This window comes from Ochotona princeps, chromosome 14, assembly GCF_030435755.1.
Source record: "Ochotona princeps isolate mOchPri1 chromosome 14, mOchPri1.hap1, whole genome shotgun sequence".
Taxonomy (NCBI): Eukaryota; Metazoa; Chordata; class Mammalia; order Lagomorpha; family Ochotonidae; genus Ochotona; species Ochotona princeps.
In genome coordinates, this window is record NC_080845.1 from 46,693,629 (window position 1) to 46,711,349 (window position 17,721).

The 17,721-nt window shown below is 44.6% G+C and overlaps 1 protein-coding gene across 6 annotated transcripts in view; it reads right to left on the minus strand.

Annotated features, from left to right (window-relative positions):
- The window catches only part of CCDC171 (coiled-coil domain containing 171), a 304,667-nt gene extending 287,786 nt beyond the window's left edge, over positions 1–16,881 (minus strand). For 4 of the 6 annotated variants that reach the window (XM_058672681.1, XM_058672678.1, XM_058672682.1 and 1 more), the window contains exons 1-5: positions 16,691–16,881; positions 15,756–15,912; positions 10,519–10,676; positions 8,756–8,891; positions 3,157–3,331 (exon numbers count right to left, since the gene is read on the minus strand). In XM_058672681.1, the coding sequence (XP_058528664.1) occupies positions 3,157–3,331; positions 8,756–8,891; positions 10,519–10,562 (355 nt within the window). In that variant the 5' untranslated portion in view covers positions 10,563–10,676; positions 15,756–15,912; positions 16,691–16,881. Of the gene's footprint in view, positions 1–3,156; positions 3,332–8,755; positions 8,892–10,518; positions 10,677–15,755; positions 15,913–16,536; positions 16,663–16,690 lie in introns of those variants that run through there. The other 2 variants (XM_058672679.1, XM_058672680.1) reach the window with 2 other exon arrangements.
- Positions 16,882–17,721: the final 840 nt, after the last annotated feature.

Consider the following 17,721-nt stretch of genomic DNA (forward strand, 5'->3'; position numbering starts at 1 on the left):
CCCAGTGATACACACCAGGCCCACTCCTAGCCCTGGTTCCTGCGCGTACCAGTATGTACAGCAGACTAGTTCAGTCCATGCTGTATCCCAATTAGGATCTTGTATATATCTGTGGGTGTGGCAGCTTAGCTTAGCCCACCCACCCCACAACCCAGTCCACATGTATACCAATGGGTGCCACAGTCTTGTCCAGCCTGGTCCATCCACAGCCCTGGCTCTCATGCGTACCAACGGGTATTGCAGCCCAGCAGAGAAGTGCCAACAATTTCTTACTAGTCCCATTTCTAGTCCCAGATCTTGCACCTTCCAGGAGGTACTGTAATCCAGTCTAACAACTTGTACCCTGTCCTGGCACTTGTCAGTGGATCCTGCAGCAAAATCTGGCCAGTCAGCACCTATTCTGGCTCTAGTATGTACCAGAGGATACAGTAGCCTGGGTTAGCCCTGCCCTCCCCAAACCCAGCTCATAGAAAGGGCAACAGTTGCAACAGCCCTGACCAGCCCAGTTCACTCTCATTCCCAGCTTCTTTGTTCACTAGTGGTAGCAATGGCCCTGTAAGGGAGCTCCCACACCCTCCCAACCTGATTCACTCCCAGCCAGGGTCTTGCATGTGCTGGTGGGTACCCAGTCTGACATGGCCTGCCTTGCCTTGGCATTTACCAGTAGATGCTATAGCCTGGCTCCACCTGGTCTGTCCCAGTTCCAGCTCATTCGTGGAGGGGGGTGGGTGCTTCAGCCTAGCCCAGTCTAGTCAGCCTTCAGTCCCAACCCTAATGTGAACTGTCAGGTGTTGCAACCCAACCTAGCCTGGCCTGCATTTGGTCCTGACTCTTGCACGTGCCAGCAGGTATAATAGACTAGCCCAGCCCAACCTGACCAGCATGTATGCCAATGGGTGCTGTAGCTTGGCCTAGCCTGGACTACCTGAGCTACATCTTAACAGGGAAGTTTCCAAGCTCCCCTTTCAGACTAGCTCTCAGTTGTAGATCTAATGCACACTGGTAGGTGTTTGGCTCAGCCTGACATGGCCCACCTCCACCCCATTCACTGGCAGGCACTGCAACCTCACCAAACCAGCCTACACCTATTCCAGCTCTCACTGGTGAATGCTATGGCCCAGTCCTGCCTGGATCACCCCCAGACCTGGCTCTCACGTGGATTAGTGGGTGATGCAACCTAGCCCAGCTCTTCCCATATCCACTCTGGCTCTCACAAGTGCCAATGGGTACTAGAGCTTAGTCCCATCCAGCACACCCCCAAACCTAGCCCACACATATGTTACAGCCATGTCTGGCCCAGTCCACCCACATTCCCAGCTCTCACACTCACCAGTGGGAACCGCAACCTAGCAGGAATGTCCCCATAGCTCCACTACCAGGCCCACTGCCAGCTACAGATCTTGTGCATGCTGGTGGTTGCTCCAATGCAACCTGGCATGGCCTAACTCCCACGTTGGTCCTTGCTGCAGCCTAGCCTGGCCTGGCTGGCTCTTGGTCCCAACTTTCGCTGGTGGGTGCTATAGCCTAGCCCTGCCCCGCCTACCCCCATCTCTGGCTTTCATACAAACTGGTATGTGTAACACCCTAGTCCAACATGGCTCACACTCCATTCTGGCTCCTGTGCATTCCAGTATGCTACAGTTTGGCCCAATCCTACCCAGTCCATCCTCCGTCAACCTGAGCAAGCCCACTCACCTGCCAACAGGTAGAGCAGCCCTGTCCAGCCTGACCCACACCCAGCCCTGACTAACATGCTTACCAGCAGGAACTACAGCCCATCAGGGGAGTTTCCCAAGTTCCCCCACCAGACCCACTCCCAGACATGTGACAGTAGGTGCTAGGACTTTACCCAGCATAGTCCACCCCCAGTCTTGGCCTTTGCATGTGCTGGCAGATGTTGCTACCCGCCCTGGCCCACACCCAATTCTTGGGTGTGCCTGCAGATGCTACAGCCTGGACCAGCCCAGCTTGCTCCCCAACCCCGGTTCCTTTGAGTGTCAGTGAGTTCTGTGGTCACGCCTAGCTTGGCCTGTCACCACTTTCAGCTCTTGAGCAAACCATTGGGTATTGCAGTCCTATAGGAGCAAGCCCACAAATCCCCACAGAAATTGCTCCCACACTCAGTTCTCTCATGTGCCAGTTAGTGTCATGAGCCAGACTAACATGGCCCACCCCCGCTCTGACACTCACTTGCTGGTACTGTGGACTAGCCCTCCCAGAAAGGCTCCTCAGCCCTAGCTTTTGTGTTCACTGGTGGGCAGTGGTCTATGCTAACTAGCCCAGCTCAGGTCTCCCACATGGGAGGGAACATTGGTCTGACCCAGAAGGTTCCTCTGGTTTCCTTCCTCCTAACCACCTGGTCTCAGTCCCCTCATTTACCTGAAAGTTCAGTGACCTAGTTGGTCACTTCAAAAAAGAAAAAAGAAAAAAAAAAAAAAAAAAGAAGAAGAAGAAGCAACTATTCTGCCATATTGGTAATGGTTAACACAAATTTGGCATTAACAGGCCCAGAATTCCCACCAACTCTTGGCTACTTTTCTCTCAGCAGTGTAACACTTGCAAGGCACAATGCAACCTGGGCAGTTGCCTATAGCTGGGGAAGATTTCTGGTAATTTTCTATTCCATGATGTGATACTGTTGTGAGTTACACAGTTACCAAGGCATATTTTTATATACTCATATATTATACAAGTGCTATAAAAGATACATTCTGAAGCTTAAATATGCTTTCTCTGTTCCAGACACGACACACTAGCTCTTAAACCTATCAACAAAATCACTGGTAGTGTTTCCTAAATATACATTCTCAAGACAGAGATTCCTACATGTCGTGTGGGGCCTAGAGTACCACTGAAAACAAAAAATTCCCTTTGGGAATCTGCTGATTATTAATGAAACAAGTGCTCTTAAAAAACCAACAGAATTTTTAACCCCATTTTTCTTACATGCATGACATAATGCAATAATCTAGAGAAATATTCATATAATTTCAAAGATTTAACATATACCCAGCAAAGTGTGCCCATGAAGGGCCAGTCAATGAATCAAAAGGCACCTCTCCTATTCCATGGAATGTACGCACACACACAGCAGTGAATTGTTACATACAATGAAGTTACAATCCTGAACAGTGGGAGAAATAGAGGCGGTCTTACCACAGAGCTTCTCTTGGATCCTGTGCGCCTCAGCCAGTCTTTCTTCGGCAGCCCGTCTTGCAAGACCAGCTTCCTTCCTAGCGACAGCCAGGTCGTATTCCAGACTTTGTCGCAAGGCTTCTCCTTTTTCAACCTCGGACCGTAGCTTGGCAATCTGGCTCTCACAGCAGGCCAGCTAAAAACAGATTCCTGATGTCATGAACCAAGACTAAATCATGTCTTCAAGATTAGGAAATCCTACAAACAAGAACTTTTGAGCGAAAGTTATTTCCATAACAGTTACGAGAGTGTGTACATTTACATTTTTGGAAATACTTAAAAAGAAGCACTACCTTACTCACCAAATAATATTCATTAAATTTCTTTTTAGAGACTTCACTAGGGAAAAAATGAAAAATTCTTATATTAACTTCCTATAAAAACAGAGAAGTTTCAGTTTAGATCAGAAACAGTCATATATTAAAAGATCAAAAAAAAAAAGACACATCTGTCCTCTTCCGCTTATACTCCCTAAATGAAATAAACAAGTACATTGTTCCAAAGTACATTTTGGTAAAACCTCTACATTATTTCTCTTTTTTTATTATACCAATGATAGTGCACTAAGTAACAAAAATGCCAATTTTTCAACTATTTTAATGAACTAATACCTAATTGGTGGCCTTCCATGAAGTAGTATGACAGTTTACAAATCACAGAATTAGAATTAGATGAGTTATAAGCTCCTTCCCCACCTTCAAGTCAGATAATCTGATCAATGCCTCACTGACATTCAACATCTGCTACATGTTACCTACAGTGAATGACACCAAACAAATAACATGTGGCCCCAATCTTGAAAAAATAAATGCAATGAAATGCATGTAAGTTTCATAAAAGAGGTTAAAATAAAAGGTTTTACATCAAATAGAAGAAAATGCATTTGTTGTCATAGATGGTGGAAGACAGAATTCTAGGAATACATCATGTAAGAAAGGGCTGAGGCACGACCTCAGGCTAGAAATAAATGGTCTTGAGTCCCGGGACCATGACACAACAGGCTTCCTTCCACCTGCAGCATAGCCATTCCATATGGGCACTGGTTCATGCCCCAGCTGCTCCACTTCTGATCCAGCTTCCTGCTAGTGCCCTGGAAAAGCAGCAGAGAAAGGCCCAAGCCCTTGGGCTCCTGTGTCCTCATGGAAGACCAGGAAGAAGCTCCTGGCTCCCACCTCCAGACCAGTCCAGCTCTGATCATAGCAGGAATGTGGGGAGCTAAACAAGCCCATGAAAGATAACTTTCTCTGTCTCTCACTCTCTCTTACTGTAATTATGACTTTCAAATAGAAATAAAGCAAGCTGAAATAAAATTAATAATAATTTACAAACATCTGTTAATAAACAAATCACAGAGCCTCCTTCTTTATAAATTCAAACATTCTATTGTTTGTTTCAGATTCATTCCATCCCTCCATATCCTTGCCTGCTCCTCATTAAGAATTTATTTGGGGCCATGAAGCAGTAGTGTAAGTGGCTAAAGTCCTCACTTTGCACATGCCAGGATCCCATATGGGCACCCGTTCATGTCCCAGCAACCCCAATTCCCATCCAGCTCCCTGCTTGTGGCCTGGGAAAGCAGTCAAGGATGGCCCAAAGCCTTGGGACTCTGCACCTGCCTGGGAGACCCGGAAGAAGCTCCTGGCTCCTGATCAGCTCAGCTCTGGCTATTGTATTCACTTGGGGAGTGAATCATCGGACGGAAGATCTTCCTCTCTATTTCTCCTTCTCTCTGTGTATCTGACTTTCAAAAAAAAATTAATCTTTAAAAAAACATTAAGTTGGGTCCAGCATTGTTGTGCAAAGGGTTAAATCACCACTTGTGACACTGGTATCCCATATCAGAATGTGGGTTAGAGTCCTGGCTGTTCGGCCTCTAATCCAGTCCCCCGTTAATGTACAGGAAAAGGAAGGACATGGTTGTTTCAAGTGCCTGGGCCTCTGTTATCCTTGAGGAAGACCACAATAAGAGTTCCAAGTGCTGGACTCAGTCCTGGCTGCTGAGGCCATTTGGGGAGTGAACTAGCAGATGAAAGATGTCTGTGTGTGTGCGTGTGTGTGTGTGTACGTGCACGTATGTGTTACTATCCCTCTGAATTGCTCTGCTTTTCAGTAAATATGATAAATGTTTAAAACAAAGAAAAAAATGGGTAACCTTTGAGTATTCTCAATTGTGCCAGGTAATATCCATTTACTTTCAAATTCCCTTCCTACTCTTCTCTAGCTGTGTTCTATATTATAGGAATCATATTTTCTAGGTTTCTTTACTAAGAGGCTTCTCAAAAGGTCTGCCCAGTGAGAGGCACTTGTGGCGTATCTAGGCCAGGAGTTGTGGAGAATCTTTGGCAGCACCCCCATCTTCTCTGCAGCTCCAAGTGCTTCAGGCCAGCCAGTCCCTCCGTCCAAGGCCCTGGCTTTTGCCACACAGTTCTGGATTTCATAAACTTTAGGAATGGAAGCAGTTTCCCAACACTGTTACTATCTGGGTTGCCTTCACATCCCCAGTTGGTGTTTCTAGTTCTTCCAGTACCCATATAACTTATCCTCTTTACTGATTTCACAATACTGAAAAGTGCAGGTTCTATTTTTGACTGGATACACAATCATAGGTGTAAACAGCCTATCTGAGCCACAATGTAGTGAGGACAAGGTTGAAATGGGATACCCATGATAAACAGCACACAAGTGGAGTCACAGTTACTTAAACCATAATGTGTAGTTACTTGAAAAGAAGTGCCAATTAAAGGCAAACCTTTGGGCCCGGCGGCGTGGCCTAGCAGCTGAAGTCCTCGCCCTGAATGCCCCGGGATCCCATATGGGCGTCAGTTCTAGTCCCGGCAGCTCCACTTCCCATCCGGCTCCCTGCTTGTGGCCTGGGAAAGCAGTCGAGGACGGCCCAAGGCTTTGGGACCCTGCACCCACGTGGGAGACCTGGGGGAGGTTCCAGGTTCCCAGCTTCGGATTGGCGCAGCACCAGCCATTGCGGCTCGCTTGGGGAGTGGATCATCGGACGGAAGATCTTCCTATCTTTCCTCCTCTCTGTATATCTGACTTTGTAGTAAAATAAATAAATCTTAAAAAAAAAATAAAAAAAAATAATAAAGGCAAACCTTTGGGAAATGAAGTAGCTACTGCACTTGCCCATTACTGCAATTTGTTTACTATAAATCCTGAGGAGCAAGGGAAGGCAAGCTAAATCTCACTATACTAGAGAATTTACACAAAATCATAAATCACAGAGCTTTAGACACTTAGTTCGAGACAGAAAACCAAAATTTTTATGGTGACTTTAAAAGAATCTCTTATCCCTTAGTGCCCCAGGTCAGACAAGACTACGGACCAGTATAAAAATCTAGTTCTGCAAAAGTAAGAATTACAAACTGGAAGGAGTAAGATAGCACTATTTAGGCATTAGGTAGAAGGAAAGACACAGCATGATGGCTACTGAAATCAGGCAAACCATCATTCAATGTTTCAGCACAGCATGTCACACCACCACCTGCAATGCCAGCATCCCATACGGGTGCCAGTTCAAGTTTCAGGTGCTCCACTTAGGATCAAAATCGCTGCTAATGTAGCTGGGAAAGCAGCAAAAGATGGCCCAAGTACTTGGACCCATGCACCCACGTGCTTTCCCAGGCCACAAGCAGGGAGCTGGATGGGAAGTAGAGCAGCCAGGATAGGAACTAACATTCACATGGAATCCTGGTGCATACAAGGAAAGGATTTACTGAGCCATCACACTGGGCCCAATAAAATTGCTTTTTAAAAATAGATTTATGCCAATCACTCCTACATTAGATATACCTGATAAGGCAAATACACTCTTTATTCTTAAATCATTTCCCTTCTCTCTTCCTTGCTTTGTGATAGGTATGTCTGGATATTACATGGCTTTAAACTTATTTAATACAAGTTGTATCATCTAAATCAATAACTGAAAGAAGTAAAATGACTGATAATCAAACCCTGAGCTGAACCGATTATAATTACCTATTGTGAAAAAGTTATCTTCCTTCCCTGAGCTAATCCTGTCTCTTTAACATGAACAGACTTCACAACATTTTGATCAAATAACAGAAAATAGTGAGTTCTGTGACAACTAATGACAACTGCAAAATATGTTGTGACAGAATATATTTGGTAGAGTAGTGATTATCATGACACTAATACTCTCAAGTATTGACTGGGGCTGGTGCTGTGACATTGTGAGTTCGGCTGTCACCTGCAGTGCTAGTATCCCATACAGGCAATGGTTTGAGTCCCAGCTGCTCCTATTCCAATCTATTTCAGGGACCTGAAAATATCCCTGACAAAGCAACACAGGACAGCACCAATGCTTGGATCCCTGCACCCACAGGAGAGACCTAGAAGGGAATTCTGGCTCCTGGACTCAGCTCAACCCAGTGCTGGTTACTGAGGTCATCTGGCGAATGAACAAGTGGATGAAAGACCAGCTAACCTCTATCGCTCTTCCCCTCTATCTCTGCAACTCTGCTTTTAAGATGACAATAAATCTTTCAACAATGTACATTTGGTTTTAAAATGTGATTTTTAGGGTTTATGAACAACTAGTATACATGCAACAAATATCGCTTTGTCTTCTATAAAATGATTACAATGTAAATAAAAGCAATTACTTCATTTATCACTTCAAAATTACCTAAAATATAAGTAAGGATATCACATATTCATTTAACTGCCAATAACACTGCTCTTTTTATAAACTGAAAAAGTCAATTTGTATACATTGTGCATGCAACAGGCATAAGCACTGCTTTCAGCTCTCATTGAGATTCAAGACTAAAGAAATAAATCTTTTATTTCTAAAATAAAGTAACAGTAAGGCATTGCAGACAAAGGGATAACTGATTTCATTAAGGGAAACTTCTTAAGGTTCTTGCCAAGAAAGCAACAGAAATTAGCATGAAGGGAAGGAAAATATACCATTTACATTTAACTGTCAATGATTTACAGATGCTACTATAACACACAACTGCTTTCTTGGCTTTATTTTACTTATTTAACACAATAATCCTTGGGGAAGAGCATTTCACAATCAGAAATGAATGACTGAAAGATAAATAACTAGCCAAGCCTCACATAACCTGGAAATGGAGAGGCCAGGAATGAGTCAAGGTCTTTGTTAGCAAGATGTTTATCATTCTACACCAGGTTGCCTAAGCTGGAACTTTAAGAATAAGATGTAAAAAGAGGGGGAAAAAACGAAAGAAGGTAACAGATGGCAGAAAGAGAAACATAATTCCTGAAGTATCTTTAAAAGAAAACTGCCATCCTTAGACAAGACACATCACGGCACAGTGAAACAAGAGGAAACCAAGGGGCAGGTATTTGGCCTAGCAGACAGAATGCCAGTTGGGACACCTGCACCCCACATCACAGTGCTTGAGTTTGAGTTCCAGCTCCACTCCAGATTCCTATTGTCTTGCTTAAAATTGCTTTTCTGAGCATAAGAACGGTATACTAATAAAGATCAAGTATGGATATGAAATGAATAAAAATTCAAACTTGTAGCATTATTGCAGGAGAAAATGAAACTTACCTCTGCATTGTGCTTAGTTGTTATTTCTAATTTTTCTTTCTTGGCCCTGTGGAGTTTCTTTCTCAGGTCAGCAGTAACATCCAAATCTGTTTCATTTTTAATCATTTGCTTTACATCCAATGAGACATTCTTCAACCTATAAATGAAATAAAAATAATTTAAACAGAGTATATTTCACAGCACTTCTGATACTTACTATAACTTTTATCCAAAAAATTCAGGAAACATGGCATAGTCCTTGACATAAGAGATTATACTGTAGTAGAAGATATCCATTGCTAAATCCTCCCCATTCAAGTGCCAGTATCTCACTGGGCGTGTCCCAGCTACCACACTTCCCATCCAGCTCCCTGCTTGTGGCCTGGGAAAGTAGTGGAGGATGGCTCAAAGCCTTGGGATCATATGCCTGCATCGGAAATCCAGAAGAAGCTCCTAATTCCTGGCTCCTGGCTTCAGATCGGCTCAGCATCAACCGTTGCAGCCATATAGAGTGTGAAACAGCAGATGGAAAATTTTACTGTCTATGTACGTAGTATATATGTATGTCTATGTATGTAGTATAGTGTATATCTCGCATATGTGGTATATACATGTGTATAAAACAGAATATAGAAACAAGAAAGAAATTTGAAATCCTGGTATTCAGCAGTTTTTAATGCAATGACAAAAAAAGACAATGATGCCTCACTTTTGCCCTTTTCAACAATTAAAAAAAAACTTAACAAAGAAAAAAGCGTATTTCCTTTCTTGCTTCAGGAAAGTATCCTCTGAAGAAATGTAGATACCATTTGTATATTACTCCTAAATTAAATACATATTAGTCATGGTACTCAACATATTCACACATCCTTGCTGAAAAGGCAGCATCAATCAGTCCTTTCCAAACCAACTGTACACGCCATCTCCATGATGCATCTGTAGAACACATTTTACATGGGGGAAGGGCACGGGGAGGGGTTGGGAGAATCCCAGAGCCTATGAAACTGTGTCACATAATGCAACGTAATAAAAAAAAAGTAAAAAAAGTAAATAAAACACATTTTAAATGAATTCTTTTTAAAACAGACACAATATAACCCCAAATGTCTAGTTTTTAGATTCTGCAGACAGAAAATTACTGTTACACTGCTAAAAAAGTTTCTGAACATTTACTTTTCATTTCTATACTTAATTGTCTGTAAGCCACACTTAGGAAAGAATATGGCCTCCTAACTTGGCCCAGCTTCTCATTATGCATTCCATCCATCAAAAAGATGAGTAAACTGAGGGGAAGCATTTCACCCAAAGGCAAAAGTCAACGGTAACGAAAGATGCGCAGCAGTAACTAGAAGCCCCTCTTGGAAATAAGCTGGGAGACACCAAGTAAAGAGCTCATAACAGAAGCTCTGGATTAGACTGTGGCAATGAAGGGAAACAGGTGACAAAACAAAAGGGAACGCACACAAATGTGAGCAAGCGGCAGTGCAAGGGGAAAATGCAGAGCAGTACCAAAGAACAAGCAAGTCTCCAGCAACAGAGTCAAAGCCACAGACTTCTGTGTCCAAGTTAACAAAGGAACAAACTATGAGCTCAGCAGCAATCCCCAGTTTTCTGATCCACTGCTGACCTTGATCATTCCTGCTCCCGCAGTCGCAGGCAATGTCCACTTTCTACAAGTATTCCTAAAATTAACTCCACTAACCACTTAACTCTCCCTGCTCCTTGCAAACAAAAGCAGGTTTTTTTTTTTTTTTTTAACTAAAGGAAGGAAAACAGAGGATTACCTTTGAGTATCACCAGTGGGAGTACTTGAAGTGTTCACATTCATGATGACTCTTCCAGCTCTTTCAAAATACACCACTATCACTTAGTTACATACTTCTTTATCAGTGATTAAAATTGTCCACGGTGTCTGTGGGCCGCAGGTTAGATGGACCAAACTCTGTTAAAAGAGTGAAGAGAAAAAATAACAGCAGTTATGCTTTATTTCTGAATGTGTGATTTATTTGTATTAATTTTAATAATTGTATAGCAAACATGTAGTCCTAAAAAGCTATAGAGACCAGCGTTGTGATACAGTTGATTAGGCTGCTGCTTGTGACACCAGCATCCCATATTGCAGTGCTAATTTAAGTCTAACACCCACTGCACCTGATCCAGCTTCCTGCTACTGCACTTGGGAAGGCAGTGGACAAGGACCCAAGTGGCCAACTTCACCAGAAACCGGGACGAAGCTCCCAGCTCCTGCACTTGGCCAGACTCATCTCTAGCCATTGCAGCCATCTGGGGAGTGAATCAAACATAGGAAGATCTGTCTCCCCCTTCCTCTCTGTTACTCTGCCAAATAATTAAATCATTAAAGAAATAGTGATAGTGGTTTTCTTTCAAAAAGCACTAGAGCAACAGTCATTTAGCCTAGGAGTTAAGATACTGGTTAGACACTCACACTGGAGTACCTAACACTAATGCCCGGTTCTGGCTCCTTGTTCCAGCTTCCTGCTAAAACACCCCGGAGAGGCAACAGCAACCACTCACAGGAGCAAGTCGCTGCCTCCCTCAGGGGAGACATGTTCCATGTTCTTTCTGACCCAGCCCAGGCATTGCAGGCATGTGGGACATTGAATGAACCAGCAGATGCAAGTGTGTGCTCATGCTCACACTCCGTCTCTTTCCACCTCAAATAACATTGTTCAGAAAGGATTAAACAATAAAGAGGAAAAACACTGAAAAGATGTTCCCTCTTGTCAAAACAAGATAATGAAAGAGCAGTTGCACTGTTACAATATCTCAAATAAAAACTTTACCATAATAAGATAATTAGAAAGGGTGGACATTTAGACTAACAATGAAGACACTAGCTAAGGCATCTGTGTCCTGAAGTGGAATACCTGGGTTCAATACCAGGCTCCAGCTCCTGACTCTTGTTTCTTTCCTGTGAGGCAGCAGTGATGACAAAGTAACTGAGTTCTATAGCCCACATGAGTCAACTGGTTTGATTCAGCCAGGTCCACCGCGAGCTATTACAGGCACCTGAGGAGCAAATAAGTAGATCAAACTAGTTTCTATCTCTAAAAATATATAGGGTCTGGGGCAACAGCTCAGTAACTAAATCCTCACACTTAGATCCCATACAGGCACTGGTTCATGTCCCAGATGCTCCACTTCCAATCCAACTCTCTGCTTGTGGCCTGGGAAAGCAGCAGAGGACAGCCCAAGGCTTTGGGACCTGCACCCACATGGAAGACCCAGAAGAAGTTCCTGGCTTCGGTTCAGCTTAGTTTCCAGCCATTGCAGCCACTTGGAGAGTGAACTAGCACATGGAAGATCTTTCTTTCTGTATCATCTTCTCTCCATAAATCTGTCTTTCCAATAAATATAAAATAAATATTTCAAAACATATGTATGTATGAATTTTTTCAGATGCTCCTTGAATTTGAAAAAGAAATAGTCATGCTATCTCCAAAGGGCACAAAATTCAGTTCTACAGAAAGTAAAATCCAGGGATATTTTTAGATTCAGCAATGAGAGTTTTTTAATTTATTTATTTTGAAAGGGACAAATAAACAGCAAGCTCCCATTAACTGTTTCACTCCCCAAATGACCATAATGGCCAAGACCGCGGGTCAGTGTAGAGCTAGGGCTAAAGCTAGGACCCAGGAACCCTAATTCAGGTCTCCCCTGTAGCTGCAGGGAGTTCAATTACTGACCCATCTCAGCTGCCTCCTTACATCAAAAGGAAGCTTAAGTTAGGAAGGAGCCAGAGGCAGGTATAAAACCCACACAGTCTAACATAGGACACCAGGGTCTTAAACAGTGACTTACCCACTAGGTCAAATGCCTGCCCTTCATGAAATGTACATAATGCAATGTTTCAATAAAAGAGGCCAAAGTAGGGGCAGGGGTTGGGGGAGGGTCAAAAGGTAGAAGCACTCTCAACAACAAAAAAAAAAATGCCATGGCAATAAAAAAATAAATGTTGTTCATTCATCTGAAAGGCACATTTGCCAAAAGAGAGAGCACGCGTGCACAATTCTATCCACTGGTTCACTGCTCAGTCACATCTGGGCTGGGCCAACCCAAACCCAGGAACCTGGAACTCCATCTGGGTCTCCCACGTGGGCAGTAGGGGTTCAAACATTCAGGTCATCTCTGCTGCTTTCCCCAGGCTCATAGGCAGGAAGTCAGATCAGAAGTGCAGCAGCCAGGACTAGCACCCATAGAGAATGGCATCTTACCTGCACGGCAAAATTGGCCCAAACCCATGTTAGTTTTCTTTTTTTTTTTAAGATTCATTTATTTTTATTGCAAAGTCAGATATACAGAGAGGAGGAGAGACAGAGAGGAAGATCTTCCGTCCGATGGTTCACTCCTCAAGTTACCGCAACAGCTGGTGCTGTGCCAATTCAAAGCCAGGAGCCAGGAACTTCCTCCGGGTCTCCCATGTGGGTGCAGGGTCCCAAGGCTTTGGGCTGTCCTCAGCTGCTTTCCCAGGCCACAAGCAGGGAGCTGGATGGGAAGTGGGGCTGCCGGTATTAGAACCGGCGCCCATATGGGAACCTGGTGTATTCAAGGCAAGAACTTTAGCCACTAGACCACCACGACGGGCCCCCATATTAGTTTTCAATCTGTTACTTTCTACAAAAGACCAACACCAAGATGAAGAAATGCCATTCTCATGATTATATCACATCATGTTAGACTGCATAAGGACCTTTTGCTGGATTGAGCAAGTTTGAAAATGTTTATGTAAAGTTAAAATGAGTCACACAAAGGTACCCCAACTACAGGAAAACAGGATCGCATCCCAACCCTGCTATGCATACCTTTTGTGAATCTCTTTCGTTATTTATTAATTTAGGTGAGAAATTTGTTAAAAAAAAAAAAAAAAAAAAAATCTTATCTAAGGCACCTATTAACAGAAACCAACACCAAGAGGAGTATTTAACACCCTCCCCCATAAAAAATTCAGAGAACAACCACAGTTACAAAACTGACCCAGCAGTAATCAAGGCACCTATTCAGGGGCAAGCAGAGGGAAAGATGAGGCAGACAGAACCTCCAAGAGCCAACATACGTTTAACACAAGCCAGTTTGAGAGCATCATAAATGAATGTGGGAGAAACCAGATCGTTCCAAGATGGGACACCTGAGACAGGCAGATACAAGGTGGGAAACTCATGACAGGGCTAATACAGCTGACCCATCAAGGCCCTCTGCCTGGACTAAAGATAGGAGAGGGAAAGGAATGACAGAGACGGCCCACACCACACTGGAGGGCGTGAGAGTAAGGAACAAAATTTCAGAGTCTCACAAACACAGGAGAGAGATAGATGACGTTAGAAAAGCTTTCCTCCATCATGCCACAATCAGAAAGTTCACGCAAACTAGGCACCCGTGAAAATAACCAAAAAAAATGTAAGGGAGGTCAAAACTCACAAAGTTAATGCAATTATACTATAAATGAAAGTAAAACAACCTGCTCCCAAAACAGATGAAAATTACTACTGACTCAAATCAGGAGATAATTTTACAAGGTTTAAGATATGAAAGGACCAAAATTAGAAAAACTCAAAAGTGAGGGTAAAAGATTAGAAAGAATTAGGAAAAAAAAATTAAGCCTAAATTAAAGGGGAAGATAAGCGCAGGCAAGCATGATTTCTTTTAAAAAAAAGTCTTAAAAAGAACAAATGAACAAGAAAAATATTAAACACTGAAAAAGAGGCCTACGCTCTGGTGTTAACGGATATAGCTGCCGTCAGAGTTGCTTCCCCTTTTTCAAAGGAAAACAAGTGAAGCCAGAATATCTCACTTTTTTAAACACACATACATGTATCACTCAGTAATATCACATTTCAGAACAGATAGACTGAATAGAGAACAAAAGCAAGTTCATGGTCGCCAGAGGGTAGGAGGAGCAAACCAGCAGACGGAGGATACCCCTTCTCTGTTTCCTTTTCCTTCTAACTCTGCCTTTCAACTAAACAAAACAGATCTTTGAAAAAAAAAAAAAAGAAACAGAGGACGCAGCATAATTGTGCAGCAGGTAAAGCAGCTACCCGAGATGCTGGCGTCCCCTATGGATGTCAATTGGAGTCGGCTGCTTCCTGCTCAATCTAGCTCCTCCCCAGTGACCTGGGAAAAGCAGCCAGCAGCCAAAAAAAAAAAAAAAAAGGCCCAATAGCTTGGGCCCCTGCCACCATGTGGGAGATCCAGGTGATGCTCCTGGTTCCTCCTGGCTTCAGCCTAGCACAGCCCTGCCTATTATAGTCAGCCAGGAAGTCAACTAGCAGACCAGTGGAAGGTCACTCTCCGTCTCTCCCTCTCTTTATAACTATCTTAAAAATACATTGAAATATTAACTATGTAGATAGCATGAAAAATAAAATTTTTTAAAAATACACTGAAGTGGGGTCTGTATTTTGGCATAGCACGTTAATCCACCGCCTACAACACGGGCATCACATATGGGCACAGGCTCATGTTTTGGCTGCTCTTAAGTTAGTATATGTGGCTTAACTTAATGACAGGATATTCATGCCCTGTGACACAGCAGGGAAGGTGTAGTAAATCCCCTTCCCTTGAGTCTTTAGCACCTAGGTTTGAGAGCTGCACTGAACCCCCAGCTCCTGGTTTCCACCTGGCCCAGGCCAGCCTTCTGCATGCACGCTGAAACTGAACAGTTTGTCTCCATCACACTAAAACACCTCTACCAAGTGTAATCCTTCCCATAACCCTAAATGACTCCAGGACACATTTCACAAATGCGAAAACATTAAGTAACCTATGTAAAGACACTGAGCCAGCCCCTACCAGGCTGACTCCAAAATCCATCCTATTTTCCCAAGTACTACCGTCTTCATTAGTAATGGCGCAGGTGTTGGGAATCCACCAATAATCCCGTTTCGCCTTCCATGGGGAATGTACCATTCTCTCATCACAGCAAGATCAATACAAAAAGGCTCAAAAAGTCAAAGGCTTGTACAAATAAATGAAGTTTTACCAACCTAGCCAATACTCTTACCTGACAGATAAGACGCCTGTGCCTTAAGAGGTTAGGTGGTTCGCCTGAGGTCTAAACACAATCAGCCTTTTCCCAACTCCAACTCCTAGCAAGTTTGTTTTCCTCTGCACTTCTTGGAAACCTGTGCCCACTTCCTGCTCACCACAGCGTCGCTGCCCTGTTCAGTGACAAAACGGTAGGTTCTTTGCGCCAAAATCATGCCAGTAAAACCCTCATGGAGAACACAACAAAGTCAGGTACCAAGGCCTTCTAATAAACAGACGTTATTCTGTTTACACAACAACGAATCTGCATCTCGCCAGTGTTAATTCTCATCAGAATAAACTTTCAAAAGGAGGCGCCACTTGTGCGGAAATTCACAGCTCTGGGAAAACAGCTGACCATCCCGCGTCTGTCAGAGTCCTCAGCAGAAGCTACACAGCGGACTCTTTTGTTACCAAGCATTTTAGGGTGCCTAGTATTAAAAAAAAAAAAAAAAAAAAAAAAAAAAAAGGAAAATGTTGTCCCTGGCCTCGAGGAATTTACTAACTTTACAGGGAAGGGGAGGCAAAAAAAAAAAAAAAACGCAGACTGACAACCCAAGAAAGTCCTAAGTCGGTGCGCTTTTGTCCCGCCCCAGCCTTTCGTGTACTGGGGCTGCAGCTCAGCCTAGGATGCTGCACGGAGACCTTGTCCAGATGCACGCCAAAACCCAGCAGCTAACTGGAGGACCCCCAAGGTCCTCTCAAAATCTCCCCCTCCCCAACTTGTTAGCCTCGAAGCTCCCACACGCTACGGTTACCTCAGGGGTCTCGCCTGGTCCTGAGCGCAAACCGAAGCTGCCCAGAGGCAGCTTCAACCCACAGGGGCAGCAGGTCCAGGCAGCCCAAGGGAATGGGGGCAAGGGGCCGGGGGTGGGGGGGAGAGGGGGTTCTCAAAAGCAAAAACCGTGGTACCCGACGGAATCTAGGACCCGGAGATGGGGAACAGACAGTCAACACCGGCGTTCGGGAGGGGACGAGCCCCAGGGAGGTGAAGTTTACAACCGCCACTTCCGGAGGCTGGGCAGACGTTCGCAGGCGCCGCCGAAACCGCCCGCTCCCACCGGGCTCAGCCCGCCCCGTCCTCCCCGTCCTCCCCGCAGCCCTCACGCCCGCAGCCCCGGGAGACGCGCTCGGGGAACGCCGGGCTGCGATTGGCGGAGCACGGCTGGGACGAGGCGGCGCAGGCGCCGTGGCGAGGCTAGCGGCTGCGCGCGGCCAGCGGCGGGCGCGCGCTCAATGGTCGCCTGCTCGGCTTCGGGTCCCCAGGTCGCAGGCGGCTGGAAGGGCACAGATCTAGCTCTTACTTCGGTCTTCTCTACCTACGGAAGCCAGGTCCTGCATGTTTACGCTAAACCCTGTGGTCTCCCCGGGACTGGTACCAGGACCTGAGGGAATATTCCCTGGGGTTTGCCTTCTGCCTGCAGCGGCTGTTCCCCCTCTGAACCGCCCTCCGGCTGCACAAGACTTGTGGTCCTGTCCTCCCCATTGTATCCCAACCTGGGCTAGTCACCAGGGTCGAAAGAATTGCAGTGCATGTAAATATTGCATAGCGAGGCACATGGCAGAAGTAGCCTTGGAGGTTCAGTGTGTGCCCCATTTACACACTCGGCCGCCTTCTTGTTGGTAATTTATACTTGGCTTTCTCTCGGTAGCTGCTTTACAATCTGCTGCTGCCTCGAGGAAGTCGGGAAACCGAATCCTTTTGTTCCTTGACTTGGGGAAGCCTGCTCACCCAAAAAACAATGCAAATTGGGCAGATTCTGTTTAAAGATTTTACCTCCTTGCAAAAAGGTGTTCAATACAAATAGTCCCCCCCCCCCCAAAAAAAAAAAACTCCTTTGTTCTAAACCACTCAGTCAATTGTAATCAACTTGAAACTAAGTGTGGGAGCTGCATCTCCCTTGGAGGGCTGAGCTGCCTTAAGTGCAAATATATAGTGGGAT